The 12248-nt window shown below is 36.0% G+C and overlaps 1 protein-coding gene and 1 long non-coding RNA gene across 4 annotated transcripts in view; one reads left to right on the top strand and one right to left on the bottom strand.

Annotated features, from left to right (window-relative positions):
* LOC111501936 (glucose dehydrogenase [FAD, quinone]) overlaps positions 1-5651 on the top strand; it is a 29188-nt gene extending 23537 nt beyond the window's left edge. For all 3 annotated transcript variants that reach the window (XM_074174185.1, XM_074174184.1, XM_074174186.1), the window contains 2 exons: positions 1181-1532; positions 5106-5651. In XM_074174185.1, the coding sequence (XP_074030286.1) occupies positions 1181-1532; positions 5106-5331 (578 nt within the window). In that variant the 3' untranslated portion in view covers positions 5332-5651. The remainder of the gene's footprint in view (positions 1-1180; positions 1533-5105) is intronic.
* The window catches only part of LOC141481869 (uncharacterized), a 58567-nt gene that overhangs the window by 11274 nt on the left and 35045 nt on the right, over positions 1-12248 (bottom strand). Inside the window, exon 2 of the long non-coding RNA XR_012465223.1 lies at positions 7794-7917. This is a non-coding gene — a long non-coding RNA (uncharacterized lncRNA). The remainder of the gene's footprint in view (positions 1-7793; positions 7918-12248) is intronic.

The raw sequence follows: 12248 nt of genomic DNA, 5'->3' as shown, positions 1-12248 counted from the left end.
AATCAAAGTGATGGCTCAAAAAACAACGCTTGGAATGTTGAAAGTGGCGTACCGTGATTGTACTCTGAATCAGAAAAGTGTCTACAACCAATGTCTCGACCTTCATAGAAGGTGAAAAAATCGACGGGCGCTTGATATACAAAAAATATGGCACAAAGCGGCCATGCTTTTTCACAACAATACTAGTATTTATCGTTTGTTATGGTTTTGAGCTTATTTAAAAAAAAATATTTTCAACTTTTTAGTTCGATATTCTTTAAAAGCGTATTTTTTTAGTTTTTTAGAACTATATTTATTTTTTACTTTTTAGTTTCATATACCATAAAAGCGTGTTTTTTAGTTTTTTCAAACTATATTTATTTTTCACCTTTTAGTCCGATTTATTGTTAAAAATAATTTTTAAGTTTTAATCATTAGTATTATAAATCTTTAACAGATGGCGCACGAATGTAAAATTCCTCTCAAACAACATGATAAAGTTTGTAAAATTTGTTTCGAAGTATAGAGAAAATTTGCAGTAATAATTTCAAAAACAATTCAGTCTTGATGTTTTGATTTGAAGTTTCATTCAAAATATTAACGGACTAAAAATATTTTTTCAGTGAATAATTTTATTTTTCAAATCAATCTTTTGATTTAAAATTGAAATTGAAATTGAAAATGAAATTTTGAAATATTTAAGTAACTGAATTTTTTAGGTGTACAATTTACGATAAAGTTTTCATTATTGAAATCCATATTCTGGTTTGCTATCAAATGATCGAATTAGATTTTAAAATGTACCTTCCGTTTCGTTCAAAATTTTATTCTGTACTAAATCACGAGTAATTAAGAATATTTGAATATCTAAATATTTCATCTGTAGTACGAAATTTCGCTAACACGTATAATTCTCAAAATATATTTTTTATTTTGATTTTCTTTTGAACAACCTATCAAGGATGTTACGTTCAGCGCCATCTGCCCGCGAATAGATCAAGAAATATCAAGGAGGTTACATACATCGCCATCTGCCCGCGAATAGATCAAGCAATGATGCCGATAATTCTGTCAATACACATCCCGAGCTTTAGAGTTACAAGCAAACAAACATACATACAAACAAACAAACATGCATACATACAGGTGAAGATCAAATCGTAAGGTGAAGTTTATGAAAATTATTTTTATTTCGTTTCAGGATGTCACCACCTCAGAGGAATCAACATCAGACCAGACATACATGACACCTTATGCAAACCAATCGTAGGAGCCGAAGGTTTTCACATCGAGGTGATATTACTTCACCCTAAATCCACTGGAGCCTTGACTCTCAACGACAGGGATCCTTTCCACCACCCGTGGATCAACCCCAATGCTCTTTGCGACGAAGACGAGGAAGACATAGAAACTTTGCTTGCCGGAATTCATAAAGCTCTCAAACTTGCCGAAAGTCCTTCGATGCATAAGCTAGGAGTCAAGCTGGTTCATCAGATGCTGCCCGAATGTGAAAATGATCATTTAGATGACGAATATTGGAGATGTGCGATACAGTAAGTATATGTAGGTAATTGTGGTATAGGTAGATTCTTCCATTCTTTTAGTACCTCGATAAAAAATATTACCATGGTAATTTTATAAGAATATATTATTTTCTTCAGAACATATTCGTAAGAACACTGCAGAACATTTGGAACATTTGTGACAAATCGTACAATATCAATAGTTAACCTCAAAACTTCGTCTCAGATCAGACCTTCTTTGAAGTATTGTTCACAACTATGGAGTTCCGCCCCTAAGCATACCCTGAAGATGCTGAATTCTATCCAGAAAAGTGCCATCGCCTGATTGGAGACACGAAAATCACTTGCAACCTTGGTAATAATAAAAATAATACTTTCACGGGAAGTATTCAAGTGACTAGGCACATTTGATTCCACCAAGAGCGATACACATCAGAAATACGCGACGAATTGGTGCTGCTCAATGTTTTGAGGTTCAACTCTTTCATTTGGAGAACTGCGTTTATGTGGAATAAACTTCCTGAGAGCGTTTTTTAAAGTGAATTTAATCTCCAGCGATTTAAATCCAACGTGAATCGCTACTTTCGCACAGGCACCGATCTTAGAGGCACCGCTCTTGAAGATTTTACTGTGGGGCTTGTGTTTTGTGGATAGAATATTCTTTGGTCGAGATGATGTGAGAAAATGAATAATAGTTTAAAAAAACTAAAAAAGCACGCTTCAATAGCAACAAAAAATAATTAGAAACTAATTTAAGATTGTGTTCAACAGCGATGAGTCCTATGGCGTGATGTAGGCTATGTTAGGTCCACAAAGTGAGTGGGCCTATTCGACCCTCCACCGCAACCCGCAAAGGTTTCTTGTGGCTCACACCTATTCACACTCGACCAAATAAACCCAGCTTCTTAACGAAGCCGTTTAGTTTGTATGGTGAGTGGTCTTTCCTGTCAGATGGTAGGACTACGGCTCTACCGAACTCTAAAAACCTGAGTATGTGCTCTGCTGTTTCATCATTTTCCAAACAGAGGCGACACACACTGTCTTCCAACAGTCAGAGTCTGTGATCTGTAAGAAGGCCTGTTAGTTCATTCCTACTGTAGTCCAATAACTGTTTGGTATCAAGCTTCGAAGGGTGAATAAATGCCTTGGAGTGAGCCAATCCTGGAAGATACTACAAGTCTATGAATCTTCTTGCCATCCAGGTGTTCAATCTTTGTTTGAGTTCTGGTCCAATGAAGCTGCTTGCAAGACCCTCTTTTACAAGCGAGTCAACAGCCTCACTGCCTTCCAGGCCAGTATAGTCAGGAATCCAGACCAGAGACAATCTGTTTAGTCTTCCTATCGAGGAGGTAGGTTTTTGGCAATTTGCTACCAATTTAGAAGTTGCTCGGTAAAAGCCAAGAGCTTCCAACCCCGCTTGACTGTCCGAGGATATTTTTATTGACATGTGTATGAGGTTAGATTCCTTCAATCTCTCTGCACACAATTCAACAGCATAAATTTCCGATTGAAATACAGTCGCGTAGTTTCCTAGGCAAGTTGATATCTTTGTACTGGGTCTGCGACTGAAAACACCTGCACCAGAACCGGAAGGTGTTTTTGATTCATCTGTGAACCAACAACTATCTGCTCTTAATATTTCCTTCTCCCGGAGGAATAGTACTTTATAAGGCAGTTCGTAGTTGACAGTTGGAGGCATAAAGTCGAAGGTCATTTCCAGAATGCTCTGACTTCCAGTGTCAACCAACAGTCTGTTGCAATTGGCAATGTGCACAAGTCTATATGCAGTCTATCTAGCCTCTCTCCAAAAGAATGTGGAGAGGAGGTAGATCTAGAAGGATCTCCATGGCCGCTGACGGTGTGGTGCTGATGACACCACTGATTGCTAGACAAGCCTGTCTCTGAACGCCAGAGAGTTTCGCCTGGGCCGGATTCTGTAAACCCTTCAGTCATCATGAAATTGCACCATAAGTGATCATTGTTCGGACAATCATCACATAAATCCAATGGATTTGTTTGGGACTCAAACCCCAATTTTTACCACAAATCCTTCTACATGTCCATAGGGACAGTCTGGCTTTGTCTAAAACTTTTTCCAAGTGAGCGTTCCAGGTGAGTTCTTTTATCAAGGACAATGCCAAGATATTTCACCTCCATTCCAATCTAACGCCACTTTCCCTCATCATTGAGGGAAAGTGGCGTTAGATCGTCCAATTTCCTTCTCTTGGTGAACCCAGTTTTGCTGGGTTTGACAGACCTCCGGTCCCTCAAGCACCAACTGTGAAGAACGTCCATCGTGCTTTGGAGGATATTACACGCTACCCTCCCCGACGTAGACCTTGCCAAGATGACAAAATCATCTGCATAAGCTTGCATATCTACTTTTCTCCTGTCGAGGGCATCAAGCAGACTATCCATCAGGAGCGACCACAGAAGGGGCAGCCTTTAGGGACCCTGAACCTAATGGCCTCACTTCGAAGAGTCGTAGTTCTGTTTACCAGCATGGCATAGATCCAGCAGGTTATGGTCTATTCTATACCCTTCCTAGCCAGAGACAATCCTATAGATTTAGGTAGTGCATTGTCAAATGCTCCTTCAATATCGAGAAATACAGCAACCGCAATCTTCTTGCTGTCAAGGATTGGGGGATTTTCTCTAAAAGGTTGTTTAATGCCAAATCTGCTTCACTGCCAACCAAATGGGTGGTATATAGTTCCACGCCAGATTAGCTCTATAGACTTTTGATGGGCGTAATGTAACTAATGACTTTTAATAATGAAATCAGGATAAATCTATTTACACAAATATTAATTTTGTTGTAAAAATGCGTGGGATACTTTGAATTATATTTTTGTTATGGCTCCAATTTGGCAAAAAGCTCCTAACCAAGTATGTATAAAAATGAATTCAGACCCCACACTTTTTTACAACATAATTAATTTTTTTGTAAATAGATTCATTCCTTAGTTTTTTTTTATAAAGTATTATTTTTTTTCCACTTTTTAGTTGGGCTTACTATTTCAAGCCCATTCAAGCTCTCACACAGAGACTGTGTGAGGAAATTATTTACTCCTGGCGAGCCTGATCAGGATAATGAGATAAACTTATGAAATTATTGTATTTTCATCGATTCTTGATGAGTCTACAAAGTTTAAAATGAATCTGTCCGTTTAGAGTAAGTCAATAACAAATTGAAAAATGTATTTTCTGGTTTCTGTCCTGAGAAGTAGTTGCTTTTTTAAAAGAAACTGATGGAAAATTAGACCACTAGCAAATTTACAAACTGGTTAATTGGTATCTAGAGATTTGTAATGGAAAGATATGGAAACCATACTAATGGAAGGATATGGAAGAATATGGTAGCTTTATATTTGTTTCAATGTGACTGGAAAATCTATAAATTGTAATATTTTATAAATATTCCGTTGTATCTTGGAGCTAGTATCAATAACACTATTTGCTCACAATAATTCATGATCAAATCGTTATCGTAACCAAGTTTAAAGTACCTCGCAACAATCTTCTTGAAAGAGTCTTCGAAAGTGTTCAATATAGTCAACTTTTATCAAAAGAGTAAACTGTCAAATATTCATTCTGTTTCAGATATTTATCAGTTACTAAAGGAAACATCATAGGAACAGCCAAAATGGCTCCCGTTACCGTCAAAGGAGGAGTAGTGGACCAAGAATTGAGAGTGTACGGTATACATAAATTGAGAGTAGCCGACGCCAGCGTTATCCCCGTCACTATTTCCGGAAGTACGATGGGGCCAGAGATCATGATAGGCGAGCACGCGGCAGATCTTATTAAAAAAGAGTGGCTAGCGTGAAGTTATATTGAACTTATAGGTGAAACTGCCAACTGAAATTACTCTATTCAGTTTAGTTCACATGTAAAGACCTGGCCATCAGTTATAATGAATTAAATTTCAATTCCGTGATGAACGTAAATTTTATGTAAATTATGTTCTTCAATCTGTAAAATCTCTCCTTCACCCTGTATACTGATCTCTTTTAATGTTCATGAAAAATATAATGCAATGAACTTCCATTCAGTAGAACCATACTTGAATGTTCATATAGATGCAACTAATGCATTCAATAAGCCGAATCAATGTAATCGATTTGAGGATTAACAATAAATAATACTGAAAAAGTACAAGTTTTTATTCCGCAGCTCTGAAACAAGAAAAATGAAAGTTTTAGTTCCCAACTTCCCCATCTTTATACAAAACTAAATTCTATCCAAATCCAAGATAAAGTAAAACAAAACAAAACCGAAGCGTGATGTTCACGTGATCGCCCAGTGTCAGATGCAAAGAGCAGCGTTCATTGGTGAATTCGCCTTCTTGGTACGAGTTCGGTACCAGCACAGGGTTGTAATCAGTCGTTGACGTGTTTGTGTGGCGTGCGTTATAGTATATTGTTTAAAATTGTTTTCCAAGATGTCCAGTACAGACACTGCTGATGACACTGTGAGCTATCCTCTGAGTCCAGCCAGGAAACGATCCAAAAAAAGACATTTGAGTGTTGAGATGAGAGAAGTGATTTTAAATGTGTTCAAGAAAGAGATGGAAGAAATTTAGACACCGACTGTCGACGAAGTCGTATCGAAAGTTTCCGATAAAATTGGAGTGTGTTGCGCTTCGATTTACAATTTTTTGCGGGAATATAAACAAAATCATACATTTTCCAAACCGAATACAAATCAGAATCGTCAAACCATTATAAAATCAATAGATGATGCTGATAAACATGCAATCAGGAGGAAAGTGCATGAGTACTTTTTCAGAAATGAAATACCCACGATAGACAGAGTACTCACAGAAATAATTGAAGATGTTTTATTGCCAAGTTTTAAGCGGTCAACATTCCATAAAGTATTGAAACATTTGAATTTTGCATGGAAAAACGAGGGCGCAATAGTTTATTATTGGATAGAGAGGAAATTGTGTTATGGAGGAGAGAGTTATTTGACCAAAATTAAATATTATAGGAAACAACAGAGAACAATTTATTATATGGATGAAACCTGGGTTAATGCTGGTCATACTACCCCTAAAGTATGGGTCGATGAAACTGTGACCTCATCTAGGAGGGCCTTTCAAGATGGACTATCCACCGGATTAACAAATCCATCAGGTAAACTTATATTTATATTAAGACCTGCCTCAATCCCAATATATAAAAAGTAACCCTCGTATTTGTTTTATTTACTTACATACCTCTTCATAATTTCAGGTAAAAAAAGGGCTTATTATTTGTCACATCGGCTATGAGAATGGGTTTGTTGCTGAAGGGCTGTGGTGTTTCGAGTCGAAGAAAACTGGAGATTATCACGAAGAAATGAACGGTGAATCTTTCGAACAGTGATTTTCCAAAATTCTACCCCATCTAGAGGATAATGCTGTGATTGTAATGAACAATGCACCTTATCATTCGCGACCGTTAGAGAAGATTCCGACAACGTCTTCAAAGAAGGTTGAAATCCAAAATTGGCTGCGATCAAAGAATATTAGCTTTGAAGACTCAATGCTAAGAGTACAGCTACTAAAAATTGTGCAGGAGCGCAAGCTTGAATACCAAAAATATATAGTCGATGAGATGGCAGCTGACCAAAACAAAATTGTCCTTCGCCTGCCTCCATACCACTGCGAGCTCAATCCCATCGAGTTAATATGGGCGGATGTGAAGAATTTTGTAGCTCAGCATAACACCACGTTCAAATTTGCAGATCTCAAAGTACTTTTTAATGAGGCTTTGAAAAGAGTCACAGCGGAGAAATGGGAGTAGTGTGTTCGGCATGTGATATCGGAAATCAAGACAAAGATGTGGAAGCTTGATAACATAATAGAGGCACAAATCGAGCCACTGATAATTCAGATTGGTGAGAATGACACTACTGATGAAGAGACAAATTCATCCAGTTGAATGATTTTGATTATCATTCCTTTTGATTTTACATGAAATAAAAATTATTAATAAAGAAATAATAACGTCTCTTTTCATATAATGCTTGAGTGCGCTGTGAAAAATCCAATGAAAATCTTGTTATATTACACATATTATCTGCATTTTTCCCGTTAAACTGCAAAACTTGTGCATTTCACTCGTTATTATAAAAAAGTTTTCCTAAGTATGATACAGCATTTGCGATCAACAAGATGTTGGTTCTGAATACGACCCTGGCCAATTCTTGGGATTGTCAATATCACGTGCGTAGGGCATGTCAATGTTTACATCCACTCTATCTTGGATTTGAATTTGCTTTAGTTGTAGAAAAGTATCTCACGTGTGCACGAAACGCCACCGCTCGTTTCGTGCGCGTCATGTCGATGTTGTTGCAGGCATCTCCACCGTTACGCCGTCCTCTCGCCTCGCCATCGCTCGGCTGTCGTCATTTTCGTGCCCGCAGCCTAAAGACAATATAGCAATCACTGAAAATTGTACTGCGAAAAAAAAAATCAGATTGTTTCAAACGTTTTGTCCGTTTCAAAGGCATGTATTTTTGTAGACAGAGAACTATGTACTCTATACAATGGTAGGAAGGCCAGCATCATGAGCGACGATAACATTCTTCATTCTATGATTTTTCAATATGAATTAGTTCAATTCACAAGTTAGTCATTCTTTTTTAACTTCCGATAAAATAATAACAGAATATTGTAAATGGAACATTAAGTGAGTCTTAGTACTTCGTACGGTATAATAGTGAGGACAATGCCCTGTTTTGAAAGAGGTAGAAAACTAGATTTTCAACTGTGCCGTTGTTAATTTAAATAATCATAACAGGTAACTACTGGTGTAGGAATTGAATTTTTTATCAACTTATCAGGCACTTCGGATATACGAGCGTTGAACTGAATATATATTGCTGATATCCTGATATACACAAATGGTAATTACAACTATCCCGAAATAGTAGCATAATTTTGCCGTCATCAAACTGCGAAAATTCCAGTGGAAGAAATTTTCAATTTCTTGCCGAATTTCATTTCATTTCTGTTTTTTTTTTTTGGCTTAATTGTTATTTTCAGCTATTAATTTCAATTTAATTGGTTCTTTCAGGGATTTCAAATCATATTATATCATACTAGTTATTGCCCACGGCTTCGCCCGCGTAAAATTTGGTTTGTCTCATTGAGTTTCGTGACAAACCATTTTAAACAAATAGTTACAATATTTTTTTATCAACCCAAAACTTCAGGTTTTCAACTTCAAAACTGACGATATCCGATACAATCTTTCAACCCCAATATTTCCCCTTGGGGGTAGAAATTGCTGATTCCCTTTCCTGATGTTTATTTAAGCTATACAAAGAATCTACCTGCATATTTCAAGATTCTAGGTTCAGTAGCTTCGACTGAACGTTAATATAAGAGCGGGCGACAGCTAGTAATTTATATTTTCGCGATAGCGCTTCATTGCTTAGACCGCCTCTCTACCCCCGCCCATCGTCCTCAGTCATCTTACAGTAGACGCGATACGTAATGGCTTTCTGCGTTGCGTGAAGTTAGTCTTTTCGTGATAACTTTCAAACGACTCGTCCAAATTACTTAGTGTAAAAGACAAAGTTTATCTATATTGAATACTTGAAACGACAATTGTATCAATTTTTATGAGAATTTGACAGAAATTCAAAATTGCGGATTGTAAAAAAAGTATCCAATTTAATTGTATTCATGCATATTGTGGCTACCACATATGCTATCGCGCACTTTCATTCAGAACTATTCAAGATAAACAATCTGCATGTAACTCCAACGGTATTGGCAGCGCAAGCCAAGATATCTCTCAGGAAGCAAGAATTTTTCCGACTTATCGTTATATTATGACAAAAATTACACAAAACCTGTATAAATTGTAGCATTTATTCTGATGTATAAGCTGTATTTATGTATAAAGTTTCATCTAAATCCGTTCAGTCGTTTAGGTGTGAAAGAGCCACAAACAAGCATACATACCTACATACATCCTCAAACTTTCACATTTATATTGGTTTAAATTATATTAGTATACGTAATAGTCCGGTCAATTTAGACATTTGAAGCTACCTAAATTCCCACCAAGCTGAAAATCAGTAAGATTGTTCAACATATGATTAAAAATAAAATTTAAAAGTTCCTCATCTTTCCCCCGTATGGAAAAAATTTTATTCAAGGTCATAGGACAAAAAATGAGTTTTTCGCGATTTTCAGCAAAACGGTAAGTTTCATCATAAAAATACTTCAGACAAAAATTGTAGATCATGAAATTATCTACAAAAAATTTATTGATATTTTTTCCTACGAGCCACCGTTTTTGCAACCAACCGAACTCACAATACCCATATCTACCAACTATTCGCATTCACTTTCAATATCCCTCGCTAGTGACGAGATTATACTCAAAAGCTACCATACCAAACGTCCCGCGTTCAACTCCTTAACTAAAAACGTTTTTTATAACGAAAATTTGGTACACTCTGATTGGTTCGCCGCTGGGTGGGACACCACGTAACAATTTGGTTGATGTCTTACTGAGAAGCAACCTGGCTGGTGTGATGACGTCACCGTCTGTCTCGCTATAACCGGGGACCTTCTACTACAAACAAAAAGTTGTAAAAGTTGTAATGGTCATAATATACACACGTTTACACGCCAGCCACCTATGAGGTAGTGTACTTAGCGCATTTTTAACGTGGTTTCTCCAGTAGGCCACGGGTCAGTTGTGATCCTGTTTAATTTGAAACTTTTGCAAAATAATGTATATTAGCAGAGATTGAAAAAATAAAAGCAATTTAATTTTTAAAAAAAGTAGTGAAATTTAATCGTCCGATTCGTAACTTTCAAATTCTTCTTCTTGTTCTTCATCTTCATCCTGAATACATGTAAACTACGTTAATAGCGATGTATTGCATGTCTCCTCGTTGGAATCAAACGGATCCTCCACTGTTGGTGATTCAATATTAGAGCACGACCCGCCTTGACAATGTGTACCTGCCAGAGAACAAAACAGTCCGGCTTTTCTGCAACCACATTTAGCACTGCACTCCTTTTTGGAGTTGCAAAAAATTGTGTTCAGCAGTTTTTCCAGCGCAGGTGGAAGTAAAGGCATTTTTGTTATAAAACTCAAAACAGAACGATATAGGTTATAGCAGGTATAGATATATAGATAGATAGATAGAGAGATATTCTTTATTCGTTCATGTGTACAATACATAATACCCAAACGGGTGTAGAACACGTCAATAATGAAAATAAGTTATAAAATAAAATTAAAGAGTGGAAGAGAAAACCCGTAGGGGGAAATATAAGATCCTAGCCACACACACACACAATGGGGAATGTTCCTCAATTTGGGTTATTACAGCAAATGCAAGTTTGAACAAAATAAAGTTGAGTTTAATTCATGAGTTTCTCGAATTCACTTTGAAAAGTATTCAAATTGATGTTTCAAATGTTGGGTTTTAATTATTAAAAGGATTTGTTTGTAATTCACATATTGGCAACAGCGCCTATATCAAGTTGAAATAATGTATACGTACCTAGATATTCTACTTTAAAAAAGGAAAATTATCTTTATAAATCAACAATTAAGGCAAAATATAAATTATAGTTCAATACCACCTCCACAAGCCACATAAACAACAGTTGTTTTGTTATTTATTTATATAGAGGAAGATAGGTTAGGTGCACAAAATGTCATGTCACAGAATGTCTCGGAACTCGGAAAATAAGTAAACAGAACAGCACGCCTCTGAAATATGTCATCTTTGTTTGTCTCATACAGGTTACATATTCATTGTCCTTTATTAGCTATAACCGATGTTGCCAAATGGTGAAATAGAAACGAATCCCTTTAAATGTTGAATGTATTATTTCATTCCTTTTTTTAGGCATTTAAATAATTTTTTAAAGAAAAAGGTTGAAATGATAAGTTTAAAATGCGTTGTTTCAGAGCTCTTTTATGATAACTACTTGATTTTCGTCAGGAGGAACATTCCCCATTGAACAGGGAACAGATGTTGTCTCTCAAGGTTACAATGGCGTATAAATCAAGGAACTGGGTTTCATTTTACCTGGTATTCTTATAGTTATAACTTATGTATATTTTATATTATTAGTGTAAGTTAGAATGACCGATAGAAAAATATTTTAACATATATTACAACTACAGAGATGTATATATGTGGCGTACTCATGCATATTATGAGGATTACAACTTTTACAACTTTTTGAATCGTTATATTTCAAAAACGGTGGCTCATAGGAAAAATGCATTGATACATTTTTTGTAGATAATTTTATGATCTACAAATTTTTTCTGAAATATTTTCATAATAAAACCTACTGTTTTATTGAAAATCGCGAAAAACTCATTTTTTGACCTTTGGTCTTAAATAAAAAATTTTCCATACAGGGTAAACAAACTTACTGATTTTCAGCTTAGTGGGAATTTATCTTTACTCTTATTTTTCGGTCTAATTTGACCGGACTGTAGGACAATAAAAGTCAGAACTAATTAAATTCTGAGTTTTGTTCCACTGGGTGCTTGTAATAGCTGAACATGTATTGTGTTTTTAGATTCAGATAATTTCAATATTCAAGTAAATTTTCAAACCATCGACCATCGGGAAGCAATTGTGTAGGTTTTCGAGAATGTTTTTTTTTAAATATTTTTTACCGTTTTTGTGAACTTATAAACACATTATTCATTAATTATTCACACAACCTCCTCTTTTATTGTATATAACCCGAGCGGGCAA

This window comes from Leptinotarsa decemlineata, unplaced genomic scaffold (genome assembly GCF_025532065.1).
Source record: "Leptinotarsa decemlineata unplaced genomic scaffold, Ldec_3_MD MMD2_tig00000505_RagTag_RagTag, whole genome shotgun sequence".
Classification (NCBI taxonomy): Eukaryota; Metazoa; Arthropoda; class Insecta; order Coleoptera; family Chrysomelidae; genus Leptinotarsa; species Leptinotarsa decemlineata.
The sequence above is the reverse complement of the archived record's forward strand: the minus strand, read 5'-3'. Positions and strand labels throughout refer to the sequence as shown.